The sequence below is a fragment of the Miniopterus schreibersii genome (genome assembly GCF_964146895.1).
Source record: "Miniopterus schreibersii genome assembly, chromosome: 18".
Taxonomy (NCBI): domain Eukaryota; kingdom Metazoa; phylum Chordata; class Mammalia; order Chiroptera; family Miniopteridae; genus Miniopterus; species Miniopterus schreibersii.
In genome coordinates, this window is record NC_138121.1 from 2,614,641 (window position 1) to 2,637,841 (window position 23,201).

The window sequence follows — 23,201 nt, forward strand, 5'->3', positions numbered from 1 at the left end:
CATCTCGTGTACCAAAGGGTCACTGGTTCGATTCCCAGTGGGGCACATGCCAGGGTTGTGGGCTCGATCCCCGGTTGGGGTGCATATGGGAGTCAACCAATATTTCTCTCTCACATTGATGATTCTCTCTCTCCCTCTCCTTTCCTCTCTCTCTGAAAATCAATACAAACATGTTTTTTAAAAAAATCCAGTGTGGGATTAAGTGAGTTTGAAACTGGGCTCTGGTGTTGTGGTTGGGTCTACTTGCCTGTGACCCTTACTCTAATTTATAATTCTATTTGGGTCCTAAGTGAGGTATTTATGGGCCTCTCTTTCTTCGGAGACCCTGAACATCAAGTTTTGTTTCCCAAATTCCATGACACTGCCCAACGTAAAATATGAGCACAATGTTGAGCTCAACTCATTGCTCTTCCCTTCTCCCCAAGATTTTGGCCTCTCGAGTCCTAGCTGCCTCCATAGCCCCAGGCTCCATTTCTGTCTCCAGCCCCACGAGGCTGCTGAAGACTCAGCTCGGACTCCCAGCCTCTCAGCCTGTGCTTTTTGGCAGCTTCCTTAGTCTTCTGGCCCCTCCTGCAGAATGAGCTGCCCTTTGCTCTGGGATCCTGGCCACCTTGGCTGCTCTTTGATGTAGTCAAATACATTGTGGGTATTATGTATTTTTTTCCATTTGGTCTCAGTATAAGGATTGTTCTGACAAGAGATATTCCATCATGGCTGGAAACCTCCCTTTCTTTACTTTGGTTTCTACCCAAGTCACCTCCTCAAAGAAACCCTGATCTCCCAAACTAAAATAGCTCCCTTCACAGTCTTTCCCCTTGGGTTCCTTCATTTTCTATTCAGCAGACCTCATAGCACGCATTTACTTGTCTGTTGTCTCTCTCTCACTGGACTGTAGGCTCCACGAGTGAGATGATTCTTTTTTCCACTAACCCCTTGCATATATTAGGGGCTCAATAAATGTTGGATGAATGATGCTGTGTTGGTTGGTGGGGAAGTTGTTCAGCCACCTGCTCCCCAGACCCAGGAGCCCAGGGTCCCAGGTACCCGGTTCCGACCCCCTCCCAGCCTCACGCTGAAGCCCGGGACAAAGGTAACGGGTTTATTCACAGTGTCATTTACAGGCGCCCCGCGCTCCCCGGTCGGACCCCAACAGAGACCCTTGGTTCCTAGGACGTGAGGACGGCCTCGGAGGCCGGAGTTCGGACCTGCTCTGGGCCGCTGGGCTCCCCCGCCTCGCCCCGCGCCCCGCGGCCCTCGCCGATGGCCAGGCGGGGCCGGCCGCGGTCCAGGCCGTCCAGGAGCGCGCAGGCCTGGCAGAGCGCGCGGCTGGCCAGCGCCCCGCAGCGGGAGCAGGCGCCGGCGGGCGGGGGCCGCGCGGCCGGGGCCAGCGCCAGGCGCTCGGCCGAGTGCACCAGGTCCAGCGCCGCCGACGGCCGCGCGGCCTCCAGGCGCTTGAGCAGGTCGCGCGCGTGGGCGCGGAAGGCGTCGGGCGCGTACACGCACTCCTCGGAGAAGTAGTCCAGGCGGCGGAAGTGCGCGTACAGCACCACCTCCTTCTGCGAGGCCAGCTGCAGCGGGCGGCAGCGCGGCAGGGCGCCCCCCTCGCCCGCCGAGCCCAGGCCCCCGCCCCGCGCCAGCCGGCCCGCGTCGCCCCGCAGGAAGTTCATGAGCACGGTCTCCGCCATGTCGTCCGCGTTGTGGCCTGGGGGCGAGACGGGGAGCGGGTCAGGAGGGGCGCGGGGCGGGGGGCAGCTGGGTGGAGGCGGAGGGTGGACACGGCGAGAACCGGGGAGGACGGGCTCCCCTGGAGCAGCTGGGGGCCCTCACTGCCACCCCCCTACCGGACCAGGCGCGCCCTGTGCTAGGTGCCGCTCGCGGAGGGAGCACAAGGGCTTCACTGCAAATACCCTGCAGTCTCAGTTTACCGCGCGCTCGCGCTGCACACGAAGGGCCAGATGGCACCTAGTGGGGGCTCTGGAGCGCGGCCAGCGGAAGGGCCTCCGGGAGAGCAGAGCGCGGGGAAGGGACTACGCAGCAGGCGCCCTAAAACTCAAGCGAAACCTCTACTTACTCGGCACCCTGTCATCTTACACTCGAGTCTGTCCAGGGAGGCGCTGGGCTCCCTGGGGCTCCCCGTCGGCCCCGCGTCTCCCCGGGCCTTTGCTCAGACACCCCCAGCCTCTCCCCGACAGTCACCCAGTTACCCGCGCAGCCTTCGGGTCTCGCTGCCTCGGGAAGCGCTTCCTCAATCCCCACCTTCCTGCCTGCACTAGGTCCTCCTGCCGCAAACTCACAACGTGTGATTTTCCTTGTTGGCATTTCTCAGGCTGTGGCTGTTACGGGAGAATCGGGCAGGAGCAGGCGCCTCCAGCCCTCCTGCCACTGCGCGTGCGCCGGATGTGGGGCGCCCCAGCAGCTCGCCGCGCGCGGCCCGCCCGCCCCAGGGCCCCACACAGACCCCCTCTGCCTCCCGAGACCCTCCGCTTAGGACGCACCCGGGCGCCCCCTTTCCACGTCTTGGGCATGCGCCCCAGCCCCTTCGGCGCGCGCCCCTCCCACAGGCGTCCGGCTGCGGCGCACGCGCTCACCCGTCACGACGTGCGTGGCTCCCACGAGGCGCGCCCCCTCCTCCAGCGCCCGGCGCCGCAGCACCCCGCAGAAGGTGCAGCAGGAGCGGCTGCGGCCCGAGCCGGCCGTGCTGCGGGCCACCGCGTCCATCGTCCAGCCCCCGAAGAGGTCGGCGTAGGCCACGACGGTGAGCGGCAGCGCCCAGCGCGCCGCCTGGCGCCGCACGGCCGCCAGCGCCGCGTCCCGGTAGCCGCCGATGCCCTCGTCCACCGCCACCAGCCGCAGCGCGATGCCCAGGCGCGGCGCCAGCTCGCGCAGCACGTGCGCCAGCACCGTGGAGTCCTTGCCGCCCGAGGCGCCCACGGCCACCACGGCGCCGGGCGGCAGCAGGCGGCCCGCGACCACCGTGTGCAGCACCTCGGCCTCGAAGGCGGCGCAGAAGCAGGCGCCACACAGCGCTTGGCCGGAGCGCGGGCGGCGGAGGGCGGCGCGGGCCTTGTGGCAGGAGGCGCACTGCGGCGCGGGCATCTTGGACTCGGGCCGGTGGCAGGGGTCCGCCTCTCCTGGACTAGGACAGAAGGGAGGCGCGTTACAGGTTGATTCTGGGTTGTTGGGTCGTTGCCTCCAGGGAGGCTGCCTGGATAGCGCCCAGAGTAAACCCACTGCCTGGAACACTCTTCCCTCAGCACTGTGCAGGCCAGGCATCTTCAAATCTCAGGTCAAGCTTCCATCCATCCATCCATCCATCCATCCATCCATCCATCCATCCATCCAACAAATACCAACTCAGTGGATACTAGGCACAGGGGACACAGAAGTGAACAAACAGGAAAGGTTGCAGGCACTACGTTCAAGTGGAGGGACCAACCGATGGATAAGTAAGAAATAATCGAGATACTTTAAAAATAATGAGAAGTAATATGGAGGAATTATCATCTGGGATGAAGGGCAAGGAGCCAGGCATTGGATCCGGATGAGAAGCGTGTTGCAGGCAGAGTGAGTACCAGACGCACAGGACCTGAAGGGTGGGCGCCGTCCGTCTGTGCTCGGTTGGTTGGAAAGTGTGCGGTGGCTGAACGGGAGAGGGTCGGGGGCTTGGAGGTTGTCAGGGTGAGTAGCTTGGCCCTTTTCTCAATGAGACAGGACTCACTGGGCGGTTTTACGCTGTGGAGTGGCAGGGTCTGACTTATATTTTAACAAGCGCCCGCGGACTGCTGTGTGTGACTAGAGCGTGGAGAGCGGCCGGCCGACCCGAGGGGAGGCTCCTGCGGTGATCCAGGGGAGCCGCAGTGGAGGCGCGGAGCAAGTGGAGGGAAGTGGTCAGATTCTGGGTCTCTTTTGGAAATGGAGCAGATGGGACTCACAGGACGTGGTCGGGGGAGAGACACAGGGGGCTCGGGGCAATTACAAGGTTTTGACTTGAGTAACTGTAAGGAGAGTGGGACTGTTTAGTGGGGATGAGGGGCGGGATAGGGAAGAATGGGAAATACTGCGAGGGGGATAGGTTTAAGGCGGAGAATCTGGAAATTCACTTGAGCATGGCAGAGCTGAGGGCCTTCGCCCAGGAAGTCTTTCCTGATGGCGCCTCCCCTGGGCTCCAATGGCCGCCACGATGCCCCCCCCGCGCCCCCTGGCCAGCCCTGACCACTCTAGGTGGTAACCAGGACAGAGGCAAGTGCGATCGCACCGCACCCAGCTTGGGTGGTGGAAACGAGGAGTCAGACCCGGCCTCTGAGGCCAAGGCGGGTCGCCGGGAGACGGGCACTGGGGGATCGCGGAGAGGAGTGCCATCTCTGCAGGGGCGCCTACCCTGTACGGGAGAGAAACAGAGAAACCACCCCCTCCTGCACGGCAGCGAGACCAGCCCGCTGCGAGAGGGGACACTCACCCGAGCCGAACGGGCGCTGGAAGGTCCAGGCTCCCGGAAAACGCGGAGGCGGGCAAACAGACTACGACTCCCAGAAGGCTTCGGGTCCGCCCGCCTACGACTCCCAGGTGCGCGTCTCGGGCCGCAGCGCGAACTGTGCTCCTTTCCGACAAGCTAGGCCTACAGCTCCCGGCGAGCCTCGGGGTGACGTCACGCGCCCCGCCCCGCCCCGCCGGCTCCGGGCGCGCCCCGCCCACTTCCCGTCTGCGCCCGTTTCGTGTGCGCTGCGGCGCCGCGTACTGTGCAGTGCGCTCCGAGCAGGGGGCGGGTGTTTCTCAGATTTCGTGCTTTCTTGAGAGTATGATAGAGTTTGTGGTGCTGGTGGGGAGGTATGGGGTGGGGGTGGGGAGGAAGGATGGGGTGCGAAAGGGAGAGGTGACGCGTGCGCCGGGCAGGTTCCGAGGGGACACGGGGTGGCCCCTGGCGCGCGCCTCCGCTGCCCGGCAGTTGGGTGCGTGCGCGAAGCCCACCGAGCCAGGTTTGCGGTTCTCTGCACGTGCCCCAGGCTCGCGGCGCGGGCCCGGGGAGCGGGTATGCGCAGGCGGGGTCCGTAACCTGTGCGCACGCCTCCTGTCTGGTGGGGCTGAAGGCAGAGCTCGGGATGGAGGGCAGGTGAGACCCGTGAAACAGGGTTCCCCCGGGCACAAGCCCCCCAAACCAAAACACGGATGACCCCTCCAGGTCCGAGCCCCCGGTCCTGTGTGTTATTATCTGAGTTCCTCTTGTGTCTACTCTTGTGAAGCCCTTGATAAGGGAGGGTTGAGAGTGAAGGATGGCTGGGTGGGTGGGGCATCTGTTGTAAGGGTTGAACCCTGGTCATCAGACTCATTCATTTCCTGGGGCTTCCTTTGTACTAAGGCCTCATTTTGTGAGACGGGTGTGTCAGGCCTGGTCGGGGAGATAGGATGATAAGGCTTGATGGGTAGGCACCTGAGTCAGGGGCTGCAGGAGCCCAGAGGTTACAAGTGCTAACCGGGACCTGAGGGGCCGGGGTGGGGTGGGGTGGGGGGACAACACTTAATGAGCAGTCCGCCTGTGCCAGGCACTGCTTGGCACTTCCCATGCACCACCTCAACTTCCTCATTTGTAAAGGGGATGACAGTAATAGCACCTACTCGCGGAATGCTTGTGAAGAAAAATGAGTTAACATGGAAAGTGTTTATTGACCAAACAGAAAACTTGGATTATCTTCTCATTTAGTTCTCACAATCAGGGAAGGCTTCCTTTTCTGGGCCAGGCCTAAGTTTTCTTTTAAAACAGGCAGCGAGATGGGAATTTCAGAACCTCAGGCAATCTACAGATAGTCTGTCAGTTCTCAGCTGGGGGTGATGTTATCCCCCGCCCCCAGAACTATCTGAGGACATCTTTGGTTGTCACAACTAGGGGACAAGGGGAAGGGTGTGACTGTTACGTGGTAGGTAGAGGTCAGGGATGCCACAAAACACTGCACAGGAGAGCCTCCCGTAACAGTTATCTGGCCCAAAACAACAGTAGTGCCAAGGTTGGGGAACCCTGGCCTAAGTGGTATTGTACTGTACCTTGGTTTTCTACATATTCAGCTGTTTCTGTGTTGGTTTTAGTCTCCTGCTTTCAAAGTTTCTTTAATATGTTAGCAGATCTCAAGACCAATCACATACTTTTGAGTGAGAAGTTGGTAAAAAGAAAGTAAACTGCAGACTGGGCATAAATGAAGAAAACGGGATGTGAAAGCCAGCCTGCCCGGGTGACTAAGCCCACTTACTAAGTTGTATGACCTTGAATAAGTGGCTTAACCTTTCTGTGCTTCAGTGTCTTCATTTGTTCAATGGGGATGATGATAGCAATTTTTGGGAGAACTAAATGAATTTGCACATGTAAAGCGTTACGATGTACTTCCTCCAGGAAGCCTACAGGATCCCTCCTCCACTGCACTGGATTAACAAGCCATGTGAGGGCTCCCACAGCCTCTGGTCCCTCACTTTGTCAGAGGCCCTGTCACCTTCTGTGTCTATTTCACTGTCTCTCTGGGCTGGGAACCCCTTGAGTGAGGGGTTTGGTCAGATTTGAATCTGGCTTTCCAGCATCAGTGGGCACAAGGCCTGGTACAGAGCAGGCAAAATATTCAAGGCCCTTCCTGAACTATTCCCAGCTTACATCTCGTCTCCTGTTACCTGAATCCCACTGAACACAAAGCTCAGGCAGGAAGCTGGCTGTGGGATAGATAGGTAGTTAAGGACTGAGGTGCCTGTTTCAGATCCTGGGACTTCCATCCTGCTTGTGTAACTGAGCTAGTTATGTTTCCTCACCCGTAAATAGAGATATAGCCCTCATCGGGTTAGAGCAGTAGACCCTCAGGGGACTTTTAAAATTTTTTGTTGTTGTTAATTCTCACCCGAGGATATTTTTTCCCATTGATTTTCTGAGAGAGTGGAAGGGAGAGGGAGAGAAACATTGATGTGAGATAGACATATCGATTGGTTGCCTCCTGCAGGTGTTCCCACTGGGCCAGGATGGAACCTACAACCCAGGTATGCACCCTTGACCAGGAATTGAGCCTGAAGCCCTTTGGTGTGTCAGCCGGTGCTCTAACCACTCAGCAACACTGGCCAGGGCTATTATTTAATAAGGTTTTACTGTGGAAAGAATAGGAACTAGCAAAATCGTCTATCACCAAGAAACTTAAGAAAACATTACGTGCTATTTACATGAGGCCTGCATGTAGCAACCAAAGACTCAGAAAGTGAGAAAGTAAAAGGGTGGGAAAAGATTACCAGGAAAATAATCCAAAGAAATCTAAGTTTACCTGCATTAACCGCAAAGCAAGATAGATTTTTAGTTAAAAATAACCAGGATGACAAAACAGTTCTGAACTTTGATGCACCTAACAACATAGTCTCAAAAGAAATTAACGTTAACAGGATGACAAGAAATCAACCCATTCTATAAGCACTGTGACATTTTAATATATCTCAGTAATTAAAGAGACAAAAAACTAAGTCTCCACTAACAAGCTTGAAGTAATGGACAGAAATGGATTCCTCTACCCAGTGATTTGAGAAGACAGGTTTTTGCCAGGCACACATGGAATCTGTACAGATGTCCTAGGCATAACTGTTCAGTATGGTCCCCACTGGCGATATGTGACTAATGAGCATTTGAACTGCAGCTAGTCTGAATTGAGCTACAAAGTATATACCAGATTAGAAGACTTTATGTGAAAAATGGTAAATATCTCCCGAATTTTATCTTGATTACATGCTGAAGTAGTAATATTTTTGATATATTGGGATATATTAAAATTAGTTGTACCTGTTTTATTTTTACTTTATAAATGTGGCTAATAGAAAATTTAAAATGACATCCAGCGCAGCTGGGGTGGCTCAGTGGTTGCATGTTGATCCATGAACCAAGAGGTCACCGGTTCCATTTCCTGTCAGAGCACATGCCCAGGTTGCGGGCTCTATCCCCAGTACGGGGCATGCAGGAGGCACGCGATTGATGTTTCTCTCTCATTGATATTTCTATCTCTCTATTCTTCTTCCTTCCTCTCTCTCTGAAATCAATAAAAAATATATTAAAACAAAGCAAAAATGCTGGAGATGTGAGAGAACCTGACCCATTCCTGGAATAATGCATACCCTGACCTGAGCACATTGCATGTCCTAGCGCAATGAGCCTGGTCCAGCAGTAAGCCCTATTTTACAGACAAGGACATGAAGCCTTAGAGAGATTGAGTGTTGAACCGGGCCGACAAGATGAGGCTGAAGGTGTGTACAAGGCAAGTTTTTTGCACAGATGGTGTGGCCTTGAGTGGCCTCAGGAAGTGTCTCACTCTGGTCTCCCTTCTGTGGAGTGTGCAAAGTCAATCAGGGAAGGATGGGTGCAGGAGATGGGGACTCTGTGGCACAGAAGTGAGGGATTTGCAAAATGGGAGGAATGACCTTCTGTTTTCCTTTCCCAGAATGGAACAGCAGAAGGGGCTCCTGTTATTACTTCTGGGGTTACAACTGCTGCTTATGGGGTTATTCCTCTACCAAAACCACCGCCACCATGGCTTCACCTCCTTGCACTTCCTCATACAAGACAAGCCAGAGGTGGGAGAAGAGCTTCCCTTTGTGGCCCAGGTCTCCTCTCTAGGAATCCCTCACCAGGACGTGTACTCCAACATCAGCCAGATCCACCATGTGGACACCAGTAGGGAGGATTTGCCCAACTGCCCCATCATCTCACCCTACATCAGTAAGCTTGTGGGGGGCCTCTTACACCCCAACCCTACTTCAGGCTTTGGGAGCTGGCAAGAAATTGCTGAGGAGGGAGCAAAACCTGGAAGCAGAAACTGTGGACCTGGTGGCTTTAGGTGGAGAGAGAGCTGATTAACTATTGCTGCATCATAGTGAATCACCCCAAAACTTTGTGTCTTTAAAACATTCATTAACTCTCAAAATTTATGTGGGTCAGGAGTGTTGGGAAGGGTTCAGCTGGGCGGTTGTGGCCCATGATTTCTATGCAGTTGCAGTGAGATGTGGCTAGAGCTTCAACAGCAAGGGGTGGGTGTGGCAGAAACTGGCTGGGCACCTGGTTCTCTTCATGTGATCTCAGGATCTCTCTATGATGTCTCTGCAATGGGCTAGTTCAGGCTTCCTCAAGGCAAGGTGGGCCTAGAGCTCACATGGTGGCTGATGGCTTCAAAAGCAAGTATTTGCTTAAACAAGGCAGAACCATATGGCCTTTGATTATCTAGCCTCAAAAGCCACATAACATCACTTCTGCCATACTCCATTCATTGAGACAGTCATAAAAGCATACCTGATTTAAAGGGTGGGGACCCTGACGCATCTTCCAATAGGACTGTTAGTCACATTGTAAGAAGGGAATGTTGGGTAAGACATTGTTGTAGCCATCTTTGGAAAAAATATGGTCCACCACAGAAAGAGAGGAGGCAGGGGGTGAGTGGGCAGACAGTGGAGCCCTCCATGGTGGGGAGAATTGAGAAGGACAATATTCTGAGATGCAGGGAAAGTGGTCAGCCTGAGAACCATTCAGGAGGAGACGTGGGAGGCTGGTTGGGGTTGGAGCTCAGGAGGCAGATTTAGGACCATTGGGGCCCACAGGAAGAAAAGCTATAGGAGGTGATGAGCTTGCTGAGGGGAGAAGAGAGAAACATAGGAGCTGGGGGAGAGAGGAAGGAAGAATCAGAGGAGGAGATTTTGAGAGGTTCAGGGAAAACCAGGAGGGCAGGGCATTTTTGAGCCAACAGAGGAACCTCAGAGCCCTTTGTGCTTGTGTATTAGTTTCCAGAGCTGCCATAACTAAGTACCACAAATTTGGTGGCTTAAACAACAGAGATTTATTCTCTAGAAGTTCTGGAGGCCAAAAGTCCAAAATCAAGGTGTGGCCAGGTTTGGTTGCTCCTAGAAGTTCTGAGGGAGAAACCATTCTATGCCTCTCCCTGCACTTGTGGTTGCTGGCAATCCCCAGTGTTCCTTGGCCTGTGGGCACATCACTTTAACTTATGTCTCCATGGCTGCCTTCTCTCAGGGGCTTCACATGGCCTTATAAGGACACTCGTCATTGGATTTAGGGCTGACCCTAATCCAATATAACCACATTTTAACCAATTATGTCTGTGAAGATCCTATTTCCAAATAAGGTCACATTCTGAAGTTCTGGGTGGTCAGGAATTTGGGGGTTGGGAATGATTCAACCCAGTATAGCTGGGTTGTGGGGTTTCTGGCATAGGTTCCTGATAATCTCTGGCCTCTCCCTCTCTTAGGTGGCCCCTTGAAGGTGATGATCCCAGAGAACCTGACACTGGAACAGGTGGTGGAAAAGAACCCACTGGTGGAGCCCGGAGGCCAATACTGGCCACCCGGCTGCTGGACACAGCACCGCACGGCAGTAGTGGTGCCCTACTACGGGCAAGCCCAGCACCTGCAGCACCTGCTCTTCCACCTGCACCCTTTCCTGCAGCGTCAGCAGCTGCATTATGCCATCTACGTGGTGAATCAGGTATGGTGAGAATGGGGAGGACCAAAGGCAAGAGGCAGGGGGCTCTTAGCATGGCCTTGGGCAGCCAGAGCTGAAGTTGTCACTCTGAGCCAAGAGTGTCTGGGCCAGAGAGTATCTGGGGGCTGGGCTTATGAGTCAAGAAGATCTTGAATGGGGGGCAATCAGAGCCGAGGGCTATAGGTTTGGTCTCTCGACTGGCTTGAGTTTGGGATCAGCTTGAATGGCTGTCTGAGGGAAAGGCTCAGTTTCACTGAATCTGGGCCTCTCTGGGGAGGAGAGGCAAGTCCTCTCATGGTTCTTAGACATCAAACCCAGTCATTGTCTAGCTGGAACAGAAACAGACCCAGGGGGTCCCTGATTGCTCCTAGCCTCTGCCTCCCTCAGATGGCCTCTTGAAGGTAGTGATCCTTGAGAACCTTGAACATGGCTGAGGAGGGAGAACTGAGAGGCTGAAGTTACTGCTCTGCCTAGGATGGGGTTGGGAGTCCAGGAAAAGTTTCCCAGGGGAGGTAACCTTTGAATTGCACCTTCCTGGACAAGTGTGGGTTTTCCAGCTCCACAGTGGGAATAAGAAGGGGTTCCAGGCAGGAGAACAGCACTGGAAAAGGTGAGGATAGGCCTAGCAGGTGAGAGAACACAACTGCCTGCTGGTGAGGACGACACTGAGCGTCTCTGTCCACCCAGGTGAACAACACCGCCTTCAACCGGGGCAAGCTTCGCAATGTGGGATTCTGGGAGGCCATGAAAGAGGAAGACTGGGACTGTGTCTTTTTCCACGATGTGAACCTACTCCCGGAGGACAACCGCAACCTCTACATCTGTGACATCTTCCCTGCCCATGTGTCCGTGGCCATTGATAAGTTCAACTACAAGTACGTGGAGGAAGGTGGACTGTTGGCCAGGCCCTGCTCATCCCTGGATCTTGCCATCCATCTCTATGATCTAGATCCTGATCCCTAGGGTTGAGGCAGGGAGGGGACAATGGGACCTGGAGAGGGACCTCATAGACAGTGAAGAATCTTCCTTTTGGATATGGGGTGTCAAATGGGGGTGGAATTGGTTATTCATAAGGGAGTCAGGATGCACTTAATAAAGTGGTAGGTAGACAGGTTGTTAACTGAGGTCAGAGGATGGGAATGAATGCTAGGGCCGACTAGAGATCAGGAAGGGGCCAGCAATGGGGTCACAAGATGGGCTTGTCAGATGATTCAGGGAGTAGATATGCCAGGATCAAGTAAGGGGCTATCTTAAGGATCAGGGGAAGGGCTACCCAAGGATCAGGCAAGGGGACTTCCTAGGGGTCAGGGGAGATGTTATCACAGGGGTGAGTGGACAAGGGCTAACCCAGAAATTAACCTTGGAGATCCTGGCTAGGAAAGGGCCAGGGCCTATTACCTGAAATTCCTTGTTTCCAACCCTCTCTGCCTCTCCAGGCTTCCCTACCGAGGCTACCTTGGAGGAGTGTTTGCCCTGCGCCCAGTTCACTACTTGAGGATAAATGGCTTTCCCAACACATGCTGGGGCTGGGATCGTGAGGATGAAGACATCGCTGCCAGGTAAGGGGCCCTGCTCCAGGGCGCCTAGCACGGGGGCTGCAGGTCCCTCCATGGTGTGGGAACTACAGGCCACCCTGGCCTGAGAGGCTAGGCTGTGGCATGGGGATCCTATCACAGGAGACAGGCATTTGGCCTCCCTGCCCTCTACCCTCTAAGGCTGGAACTAAGCGGGATGCTCCTCTCACGACCGCATCTGCTCTTTGGCCGCTACCACATGCTGGAGGAGGGGCTGGACCCCAGCCACAAGCAGAGTCCCAAGAGGTGAGTTGGGGTTAGAAGGGAGTGGCTGGTCCTGGGTCATCCCTGGGCTCACATGGCTGTCGCTCCCCCTAGTCCTGGCTTCCTTGCCCTGATGCAACGCAGGTGGCGGCATGATGGCTTGAACTCACTGGGCTACACGCTGCTCTCCAAGGAGCTGCAGCCCCTCTATACCAACCTCACTGTGGACATCCATGTCCCAGCCCCAAGAGCCCCAGTGCCAAGCTAAGGGGTATCTGGAGGCTGGAAGAGAATCTCTAAGACGGGCTGCAGGGAAGAAGCCCTCCTACCTGTTTCATCTGATTTCTTATTAAAGGAGTTTATTTTATTCACTTCTTCTGTCATCGCTAATCCTCACCCTTTCATTTTTTCATTCATTCATTCATTCATTCATTCATTCATTCATTCACTCATTCATTCATTCATGTTCCCACTCAGACTCACCGCATTGGTTCTCCCCATGCAGTTCCAAGTGCTTTACACCAACCCACCCACCCCCTTACTTCTCATGCAGACTCATGGGGTAGGCACTATTATAATCTTCCTTTTGAAAACCGGGACAGATGAATTAAATGACTTGCGCAATTGACGTAGATTCAAATACAGGAACCTAGCTTTCTGTAGCGGAAAAAAGTGGAGAAAATGATGAATGAAAAAATGTGAGGATGGTTGGGTAAATACAGCATGTCCTCGTGATAGAATACCATGCAGTCATTTAACAGCTGTATTGTGTGAAGAGAACAAGATGCACGTGTGTGTGATATGACTTGATATTTATAAAACAGAGGAAAGAGTTCGTACATAGGTATATGATTATGAGCATAGTAAGGAGTGTATGTGGATAACAGATGTTGGCAAACTTCTGTAAAGGGCCAGAGAGTACATATTTTTGGCTTGTAGGTAATATGGTCTTTGCCACAATTACTCAACTCTGCCACTGGAGCACAAAAGCAACCACAGACAATAAACAAATGAATATGAATGTGTCCTAATAAAATTTTATTTAAAAAAACAGGTGGCAGACCAGACTTAGCTGGTAGCATTTGCCTGCTCCTGGTGTGTATGATTAGGAGCCTGTATAAAAATATTAGAGAGTCCATAACCAGTCCATACACTGGTTATCCACGAGGCTTATCACAGATGGTGGAGTGGAAAGAAAAAGCGAGGGTAGAGCTGAGCTATTCACGAACAAAGAGAAACACTACATTATGAATACCAGTATACATTATACAGTCACATTTACGCATTTACCAAAACGCACATTCATGTGTCTACATAAAGAAATGAACAATTATTGGCTGTGCAATCTCAAGATATAAATATCAATAAGGACTAAATTTAATCATTACATTCTTTAAAAAGTATATAATCTATCCACACCTCCTGTTATGCAGTGGATTTTGTAGCAAACACTACAGAACTGAGGGTGTGTGTGTGTAAATATACATACATATATAAATATACATACAAATACACATACATACATACATACATAATTGTCCTGTTGTTTGCTGGCACTTTAAAAATATTGATATCTCACATTAAACACAGTTATCATTAACATGATTTCCAATCTGACTTTTATCCCTTTCTACAGAAATACTTTTCTCAAGACATTAGCCACAATTTCTTCCCCAGATGAGTTTTATAATCCTTAACAAGGATACCACAAATATGGAAAATTCTACTCATTCTTAAAAGTTCTTTTCTGAGTAATTCCTTCACATAGAAGAATGTGGAACTTTGTGACATGCAATGCACAGATTTTTTTTCTGAATCCAAAATATACAATTAAATCTGACTCATGAGATTATTTTTCTTCAAGAAATTCAGAGTGTTTGTTTCATTTCTGTATACATTAATTTGTACTGGGTATTGATTTCTAGGTGTAGCCTTTCACAGAATTAACTGCTTTGTAAGATTTGTCTCTGGTATGAGTTGTTTGGTGTTTATTAAAATTTGATCGATTGTTGAAGGCCTTCCCACATTCAGAACATACATAGGGTCTCTCTCCTGTGTGAATTCGTTGATGTACTTTGAGTTGTGGTTTCTTACTGAAGGATTTCCCACAGTCATAGCATTCATAAGGTTTCTCTCCAATATGAATTCTCTGATGTGTAATCAACTCTGATTTCTGAATGAAGGAATTCCCACATGTGTAACAGGCAAAAGTTCTCTCTCTAGAGTGAGTTATCTGATGTTTATGGAAATTTGACCTCCCATTGAAAGCCTTCCCACATTCACTGCATACGTAGGGCTTCTCTCCAGTGTGAATTCGCTGATGCTCTTTGAACTGTGACTTGGAAGTGAAGGCTTTCCCACACTCACTGCATTTGTAAGGCCTCTCTCCAGTGTGAATTCTCTGATGCATGCTGAGTATTGACTTCTGGTTGAAGGCTTTTCCACATTCACTGCATATGTGGTGTCTTTCTCCAGTATGAATTTTCTGGTGTATATTGAGGTGTGACTTTTGGGTAAAGGTTTTTCCACAGTCACTACATTCATAAGGTTTCTCCCCAGTATGAATTCGATGATGTATATCGAGTTGTGACTTAGAAATGAATGATTTCCCACAGTTGTGGCACTGGTAAGGTTTCTCTCCTGTGTGACTTCTTTGGTGCACAACTAGATGTGCCTTCTGGATGAAGGCCTGCCCACATTTGATACACACATAGGACTTTTCCCCTGAATGGATTCTCTGGTGTAAGCTGAGCGTTGACTTCTGGGTGAAGGCCTTCCCACATTCACTGCATGCATACTGCCGCTCACCAGTATGAATTTTCTGATGTATAATAAGGGTCGAATTCTGGGAGAAGCCTTTCCCACACTCACTGCATTTGTAGAGTTTTTCTCTAGTATGAATTCGCTGATGTCTGAAGAGAGAGAGCATCTGGAAAAAGTCTTTTCCACATTCATGGCATTTATGGGGCTTCTTTCTAGTGTGAGTTTTCTGGTGTATAATCAACTCTGACCTCTGAATGAAGGCTTTTCCACATTCCTTACATATATAAGGTTTGTTACCTGTGTGATCTGTCAGATATTCACCAAATTTTGGTTGTGAGGTGAAGGCTTTTCTGCATTTGCTGCATTCTTGGAGGTTTTCAACACTGTGGAATCTCTGTGGCTTGATGGGGTGTGACTTCTGCATGAAGTCTCTCCCACATTCAGTACATTTATCTGGTTTCTCCTGGGTATGAATTTGAGGTCGTGCAACTGACTGTTTATGGTTGAGGACTTTCGTACATTGATTATGTTTACAGACGTTCTCTCCTGTATGAATGTTCTTGCAGCTAGCATTGGAAGAGCTATGGGTGAGTAGCTGACCAGATCCAATAATCTCATCAAGGTGTTTTGTGGTACTGCTTTGATTTTGACAATTGACTTCTAGGTTAGGCTTCAAAGTTTTTGCAAATGAACAATGTTTACAAGGTCTTTTTTGTGAAGAAACAAGGTGAGGCTTCACATGAGTGATTTTCCCAGGGTCCTTATATTCACAATCTCTCTTTGTATTCAATTTTTTCTTGTTGAGGGAAGCCCTATAATGTGGTTTATTTTGATTTTGCTGCTCTCTTTCTGTATGGTCAGCATCTTTCCACAGTTCTTCTAAAATATAATACCAAGAGCCATCCCTTGGGACTTTGTCCACCATATCATTATGAAATGAAGCTCTTCCAGAAATTTCCTGTTGTGGGGTTTTAAGACCAAACTTCATTTCTAGAAGGAGAAAAAGATGAAATAGACATGATGAATAGTTAGAAAAGGGTAAAAGAAAACTCATATGGAGCTGACTGAGAGTGAGCAAGGGAAATAGTTGAGTCATATGACAATGGTAATGGTGGTGGTGATTGAAGAAAACAGTCACACAGCCCTTATATGTCAAGCACTTATCTATCTAGCACTTAGCATTTTCCAGGCAATGTTCTATGTGATGCACATATAAACTCATTTATTCTGGACCTTGTTCTCTGTTATAACTTTCAGCTTTCTGCTACCAAATATACCTTTTTTGGGGGGAGAAGCAAGAATGGGAATCACTGATGATAATTTACTAGTATAGAACACAAGATGCAGTAGATACTAAAAAAAAAAAGTGACTAATATCTCACTAGAGATTTAAATGAGCATGATATGACCATCAGAGGTGAATGAATACATCTTGTTTCTTTTGTCTTTCAGTCACGTTGGATAAACAGTATTCCAGATCCCTTGTCCTATTAAAAACCTAACTCATCAATATAACATTTACCACCTTAGCCATTTCTAAGTCTATAGTTCAGTAGTGTTAAGTACGTTGACATTGTTGTGCGACCAATCTCCAAAACCTTTCATTTACAAGATAATTAGCTATAGAAATTGGGAGTAGGAAGCAACTTAAGCGTCCACCACTGTGGGAATGGATAAGTGTGATAGGTTGAATAATGGGCCCCCCAAAGATACCTACATCTGCCAGGGTAACAGTCACTCACCTTGATGCCTCTGATGTGGGAGTTCAGCCTCCTCTATCCATAGCTCCTTTTCTTTTTCCATCCTGAAAATGACCTCTGGGTCGGGAATGTGAGACCCTGTTAATGAGAAAGGATATTGGATTTGGATATGGTCTTGGGCTTTAGAGGCCATTCAATGAAGCCTTGCATTGGCTCAGCAGAAAAGTCAACATCTTTCACTAAGAACAAAGTAATACTCAAAGATGCCCAAAAGTAATGAACAGTTTAGGACAAACCAACTACATACTATAGATGACCCATTGCAGTCCATGAGAAGGCCCATCCAAGGGTCCCAGGGCATGTGTGCTTACCCATAGAGAATAGGTGGCTATAGATCTCCAGCATCACATCCAGGTACAGGCATCTCTGGGCAGGGCTGAGTTGCTGCCACTCCGCCCTACTGAAGTCCATGGTCACATCCTCAAATGACACTGATCCCTATAACATACCCCAGCTCAGTGTGAATCAGTCAGCATTGGTGAATGGGAAAGATACATGTAGAGCATGTTTTTAATTTCTTTTAATAGTGTTAAAGTTTCTTTTAATGTCTTCTATTATAAAATGTTTTTGTCAGGTTGAGATGATTTTTAAACACTACTGAAATATATAATCTTCTCACAATATATTAGCTCACAATGATAAAAAGCCATGCATTTACTATACCTTTTTAAAATAGAACTTCTCTGTAATTTGAACATAAACCTATCACATGACAATGATGTACTATTATTACTGCCACTCATTTACAAGATAATTAGCTATAGAAATTGGGAGGAGGAAGCAATTTTAAAACACAAAGTGTCATGAAATATACAGAGTAACTTAGAATTTCAAGAAATCTTGAGTATACCCAAGTATCCTGCTTTCTCATTCTGAAATATTAATAGCTGTGGGCAACTTTTCAACACTGTTCTCTGGCATTTTTATGTGTTTTTTAAAACAGGAAGAATCACATGGTCTTAAGAGGCAGTTCCTGCTCTAGGACCCTATGACTCTATAAACTATGAAGACAGAGGGAAAACAAGCCAGCCCAACAGAGCAGGTAAGTAGAAGTCAGGTGGGGACCAACTGAGAATACACAAAAGCCCTGCGGCAGATCTCAGCCTATGCTGAGCAGGAAGGAGTTAGCATTGTCTTGTTTGTGATTAGGGCTTCCCACCTAAACCATGGGCTAAGTTTTCTTCTTCCTTTGGTCCAGAGGTGACCCTCTTCTCTAACACAGCCTCTTTCATAGGCCAGTTTCCTCTTTAATACAGAAGGCCTGTGAATATGAGGTAACATCAGCCTCCTGTGGTCCACTCTCAGTAGGAGGATCCAGACTGTCTCAGGCACAGGGAGTCCAGAATCAGCTGCTTCCTGTGTCTGTCCAGAAGTTCTAAACAGCTGTTTCTGGGGCTTCTCCTGCTGACCTCACATGATCCATCCTGCTCCTCTGGACACAGGACCTGGGGCTGCTGGGGCAAATTCACATCAGCAGGCATGTCCTCTCTGGGCTTCAACTCTTGGTCTCTCTTGCAGACAACTCCACATTTCCCAGGAGCCCGAAGCTGTGTGGGCATCTGGAGGCTCCAGTCAGGGCTGCAGGAGAGAACAGGGCTGTGAAGGGAGATCCTATAGCCTCAAAGATGTGGCCTGATCCAGGGGCTCTGAAGAGACACTAAGAAGCCCCGGAAAGGCAATGCCCGCAATGTCACTCACCTAACATTTGCTCCACACCAATATATCTGAGGGCTCTTAGGTGAAGGTCATTGTGCTAGATACTGTGTGTGAAAAAAGCCAAGTTCAGAAAACTACAACTTCAGTTATTAATCAGTGAAAAATAAAGAAAAAAACATGAGTTTGGACTAAATGTAATGAAGGTTTAATTGCAGCTCTGCCACCTTTTACCAGTGAGAATATGAAGCTATTATTTTAGCTGTAGCTTCCAAAATGAGGAAGAAGGTTTTCTATCACAGGCATTGGGAAACTTACACGACATGAGGCTTATTAAGCCCTGGGCAGCTGCGTGGCACGCAGTAAACACTGAATAAAAATCACCAAGTTGCAAGTCAGGTATCAGGTACCTTGTTTAATTTTCACACAATACTATCAGCTAAAGGGTATAATCATTGTTATTACTTTTATTGAATTTACTGGGGTCACACTGGTTAATAAAAGTATATAGGTTTCAGGTGTATAATTCTATAATCCATCATCTGTGTATTGCATCGTGTGTTCACCACCCAAGTTGAGTCTCCTTCCATCACCATTTACCCCCCTCTACCCTCTTCTACCTCCCCCCTCCCTATAATCATTATTATACCCATTGTGTGGGTAAGGAAACTGAGACTGAATGCTGTTACATAATTTGCCTTAAGGTCACTCAGTCTGCAAAGGGAATCAGTCCCGTGTCTGCCTCGTTCTAGACTGCACACCGTTGCCACTATCCAGTGTGGTCCCCTGCAGGGACAGCTTCCAGAAACATCCTTTCTGGCCTCCAGAAATCCCCAGTGAGTGGGCCTCGGGACTGCCGGAAGGTCACTAAATGCCTCCCAGCCACTGACATGGCCAGGCTCCTGAAAGCATTACTACCTTGATTGTCAATAAATGTGTCCCAGAGAGCGTGATATCCACAGGACCCCAAGTAATCCCCAAAGGTGGGGTTCCAAATAACACCCTGATAGGAAACCATCTATCTGCTCAACTGCCAATTACTGACCGTCGCCATGTCCACAGGCAGCAAGGAGAGGCCCGCAATGACCCTACCACCCATCCCTGGAGGACCCCAACACTCACTGCCCACAGAGCATCACTGCCAACTGGTTCCCACATGCTACCCCTAGCACCCCACGTCACCGATTTCACAGGTAAAGTGATTTTAACAAATCACTGCCCCCCACCCGAATGTGTCACAACGCCCCCCCCCCCCAAGTCCTCCAAGCCCCGAAGCTCCTGCTTCCAACCAATTACTGCCTCCTTCAGTGCCTCAGGCAGCGGAGCCCTTCCCCAAATGTCCCCAGAACCATCTACTAAGGCCCCTTACGACACACCTCAAACGAACAAGTTTCATGGGCCAACAACATAAAATCTGATTATTAAAGTACACTTGGGATTTAAGTTACAAAAAAATACTTATTACATACAGAAAACACGCAGAGAGTGAACTTGAATGAGCCAATCGTCCCACTTCAATTCGAAACCCCCCGCTTACCCCACTGCCCCCATCACTAAGAGCCCCATTGCTCACCCCACAGATCCCCCCATCACTCCGCAGACCCCGCCACTCGTCCCCCCGCCCCCACATCACTCACACCAAGCAGATCTTACCTCACTGACCCCACAGAATCCCCACTGCCAATGTTCCCAATCACCTCAGCGTCCCGCAAGCCACAGACGGTTAGAAGCAGTTGACCACACAAACAAAATGGCCGCCCTGGGCCACTTCCGGTTTGGGTGAACCGTGCGCATGCTCACTAAGAACCTTTGAAGCCACATCCTGCTAATAGTTATCATGGCGTATTACGGTGTATCTCTATCCCGCGGTTCATTTTCTTCCAGGGACTGTCATGGCCGCGCCCTTAAGGATTATGACACTAGAGGCCGCCATTTTAAAAAAAAACTTCCATTCCGTACAGCCGGCTTTTGCATTTGCAATCTCACAGAGTCAAGTCTTGGGGTCGTCCCGCGTTGGCAGGAGGCCTATTCAATACCCGTGTATGTTTATTTCTCGGAGACACCGGCATTGTATGTTCTGAAAGATACCTTTTCTGTGTATTTTTGCACCGATATAAAAGCCCCGCTCTCAGAATCCAGGTATCCGGCCCCGTCGTCTCTCCCACGACTCCCTCTGCCGCGGAGACGCTGACGGAGCCGTGCTGGGAGCCCAGAGGCTGCTGAGTTGGCCGAACTCTCCTCCATCGCCAGGCTCCGCGGGGCAGCTGCGGGGCCCCGGCTCTGGGCTTGGCTCTCAGCGGAGCGAGGGGCGTTGCTGTCAATCACGCGCACCGAAGGCGGGGATTGGCCCCGCCCGGCGCCCTGCGGGCGACAGAGGCGAGGGGGCGGGGCGCCCGAGAGCCTGCAGCGGCTGTCAGGGTCTGAACGTTTAAAACTGAACGAGCTGTTACATAACGAGCTGTTACACGAGGAAGAGGAGGCTCATTCTGTTTCATCCATTCAACAGATAGTTGCCAAGTTTCTATGATGTGCTCGAGGGAAAAATTGCTTAAGGTCAATGTTTGCAAAAGTGCTTGAGGATTTCAACATCCCCACCCCCGCCCCCCAAAAAACCACTAGCAAACCCTCTGATGTTCAGTTCGTTCTCTGTTGAATCATCATGCTGTCATTCTTACTGGTTCCATTACAGTGCTGGGCCTACCTCTTCCGGATCCTCCCAAATTCATGGCTTTGGCACGTTTCCCAAACATCACTTTTCATCACCGACCTCGTGAAATCTTGCATCTCGTGAGAAATCGGCAGCTTCACCTGTTATTTCTTTGTATTGTATTCACGTTGTCGCCTAGGAAGTTTGCGTCGCCGGACAGAGAGACTGTCCGAGGTACGTGTTTGTGATACTGTGATTTATAATTAGGAATACAATACAAAATACTTAAGTCGTCATTCCTGTTTCTGGCAGAGCTCCCCAAACCCTCGGAATTTCCTCAGGGACAGAGCTATAAGCGGGTCTTTAGTCAAGCTGACAAAGTGACTTTGGGAAAGCACCTAAAGGTGGGGGGCTGGTTGCCAGGGGAACCAACTGTGTGATTAGAGGGTTGGAACCGTTCAGTCCCACACCCCGGTCCCCCAGCCCTGAGGAGAGGTGAGCAGCTGGAGGCAAGGCCAATGATTTCGTCAATCGTGCCTAGGAAATGAAGCCTCCATAGAACCCCAAAAGGACAGGGTTTGGACAGCTTCCAGGTTGGTGAACACGTGGAGATTTGGGAGAGTGGCACACTCGATTGGGAAGAGCATGGGGGTCCCGTGCCCTTTCCCCATACCTTGCCCTATGCATCTCTTCCCTCGGGGTGTTTCTGAGTCGTATCACAGTCTCAGGCTCAGGAGGTTCATATAATCAGAAGAGAACTTGGGGCTTCATGTAACCACAAGCCAGATGGTTTTCAGCGAGGCAGCTTAGCAGGCCAGGGCTCTGCTGGGTCAAGGGAGGCAGGGTGAGGAAGGGAGATGTCATGGTCTCAAGAGATGGGATCTGGAGGTGGGGGGGGGGGTAAGGAGCTGGATGACGCGAGTCTTCAGGACCTGCTGCAAGAGCCCATGTGACTCTAAACCCTGAGAAAGAAGAGGTCTGAGGGGGAGGCAGAGGAGGGTTTTGGGGTAGTGAGAGCAGCAGATGGCAAGGCTATCTTGGTCCTCTCTGGGAGAGGAAAACCACACTACAAAGGTGGAGCTTGTGGGGAAACCCAAGGAGGGAGGGCGTGTGAGGCAGGCTGCTCCTTGAGCCTGTGGATGAAAAAAAGGGGTCACATACTAAACCTGACAAGCTCAGGGGAGGCCTGTGTGGCAGCCTGACAAACTCAGAGACCTCAGAGAACCACAGAGGATGGTCTGAAATGAAAACTCAGCTAAAAGCAAGTCTTCGTGGGTAGTCATGTCCTAGGCTGGTATCTTCCTTGACGGAGGTTAATCTTTACCTTAAGTGATCTTGTCTGTTGTCATCTTGCATCTACGACAACATGGAATGTCAGAATAATCCCCCTTTTCCCAGACCCCTCAGGGCACAGTCTCGCGCCAGAGCAGGAGACCATGGACCTCTCGTTGTTATCTTGTTGCCCAAATACCATCTCTACATGCTGTAAATGTTAATTGTTAGCTGTCCTGTACCCACCAACGTAAAGGAAGTCTTTGTCTCTTCATTTTATTTTTTCTCCAATCTCACGGAGTCCCCCCTGCTTTGTTCTCTCCCGCCTCCCACCTCCCTAATCTACCACCAGTGAATTTCGTGTAACCCTTTTTATGCCTCTTCCTTTGACTGTAACATAAAAATAAAAGGTAAAACTGGCATTCTCAGGAGCATTTTCTCAGTCTGCTGAGATTTTGCTTCTTGGCAATTGTCGTCAGTTTGGCTCAAGCAAGCTCATAAAAATTCTCACAGGTTTGGAAGTTTCTTACATGACAGTCCAAACCCTGACCTATTGAATGTTGGCCTTTGCTTTGAAGCACCTGGCACACGAACCTTGGGTCTGTCACAAGAGGAATTTAGGAGCTCTGGCCAGTGCTTCCCAAGGCTCCCTACGTGCTCAGACCTGGGCTGAGGATGGACATGGGGTGGGAGGATTTGGTCCCAGGTGAGTCCCTGCATGGTGGGAAGATTACCCGAATTCCTGCTCTCCCGAGGGGAGATGGAGAAGGGTCTCCAGGAGGTGGAAAAGGGTCTGTGTGGGGAAGTGAAAGGAAGAGAGCTCCCATCTGAAGTGTCCTTGGGGTCAA

The 23,201-nt window shown here is 50.4% G+C and overlaps 3 protein-coding genes across 3 annotated transcripts; 1 reads left to right on the forward strand and 2 right to left on the reverse strand.

The window, feature by feature from the left end:
- Positions 1–1,166: 1,166 nt before the first annotated feature.
- Positions 1,167–4,571, reverse strand: LOC308547996 (cytoplasmic tRNA 2-thiolation protein 1; the record flags this gene model as incomplete). Its single annotated transcript, XM_081119017.1, has 3 exons — positions 4,457–4,571; positions 2,589–3,136; positions 1,167–1,702 (listed from the first exon to the last, which is right to left on the reverse strand). Exons 2-3 carry the CDS (start codon positions 3,094–3,096, stop codon positions 1,167–1,169), a joined length of 1,044 nt encoding a protein of 347 aa, XP_080975143.1. The 5' UTR covers positions 3,097–3,136; positions 4,457–4,571.
- Positions 4,572–4,726: 155 nt separating this feature from the next.
- On the forward strand, positions 4,727–12,526 carry LOC308547997 (beta-1,4-galactosyltransferase 3-like; the record flags this gene model as incomplete). Its single annotated transcript, XM_081119018.1, has 7 exons — positions 4,727–4,793; positions 8,436–8,713; positions 10,248–10,483; positions 11,168–11,355; positions 11,917–12,039; positions 12,196–12,300; positions 12,373–12,526. The coding sequence occupies exons 2-7, from the start codon at positions 8,437–8,439 to the stop codon at positions 12,524–12,526; spliced, it is 1,083 nt and encodes a 360-aa protein (XP_080975144.1). The 5' UTR covers positions 4,727–4,793; position 8,436.
- Positions 12,527–13,279: 753 nt separating this feature from the next.
- ZNF175 (zinc finger protein 175) lies at positions 13,280–20,169 on the reverse strand. Its single transcript, XM_081117950.1, has 5 exons — positions 20,088–20,169; positions 18,191–18,359; positions 17,093–17,219; positions 16,764–16,859; positions 13,280–16,011 (listed from the first exon to the last, which is right to left on the reverse strand). Exons 2-5 carry the CDS (start codon positions 18,338–18,340, stop codon positions 14,180–14,182), a joined length of 2,205 nt encoding a protein of 734 aa, XP_080974076.1. The 5' UTR covers positions 18,341–18,359; positions 20,088–20,169; the 3' UTR covers positions 13,280–14,179.
- Positions 20,170–23,201: the final 3,032 nt, after the last annotated feature.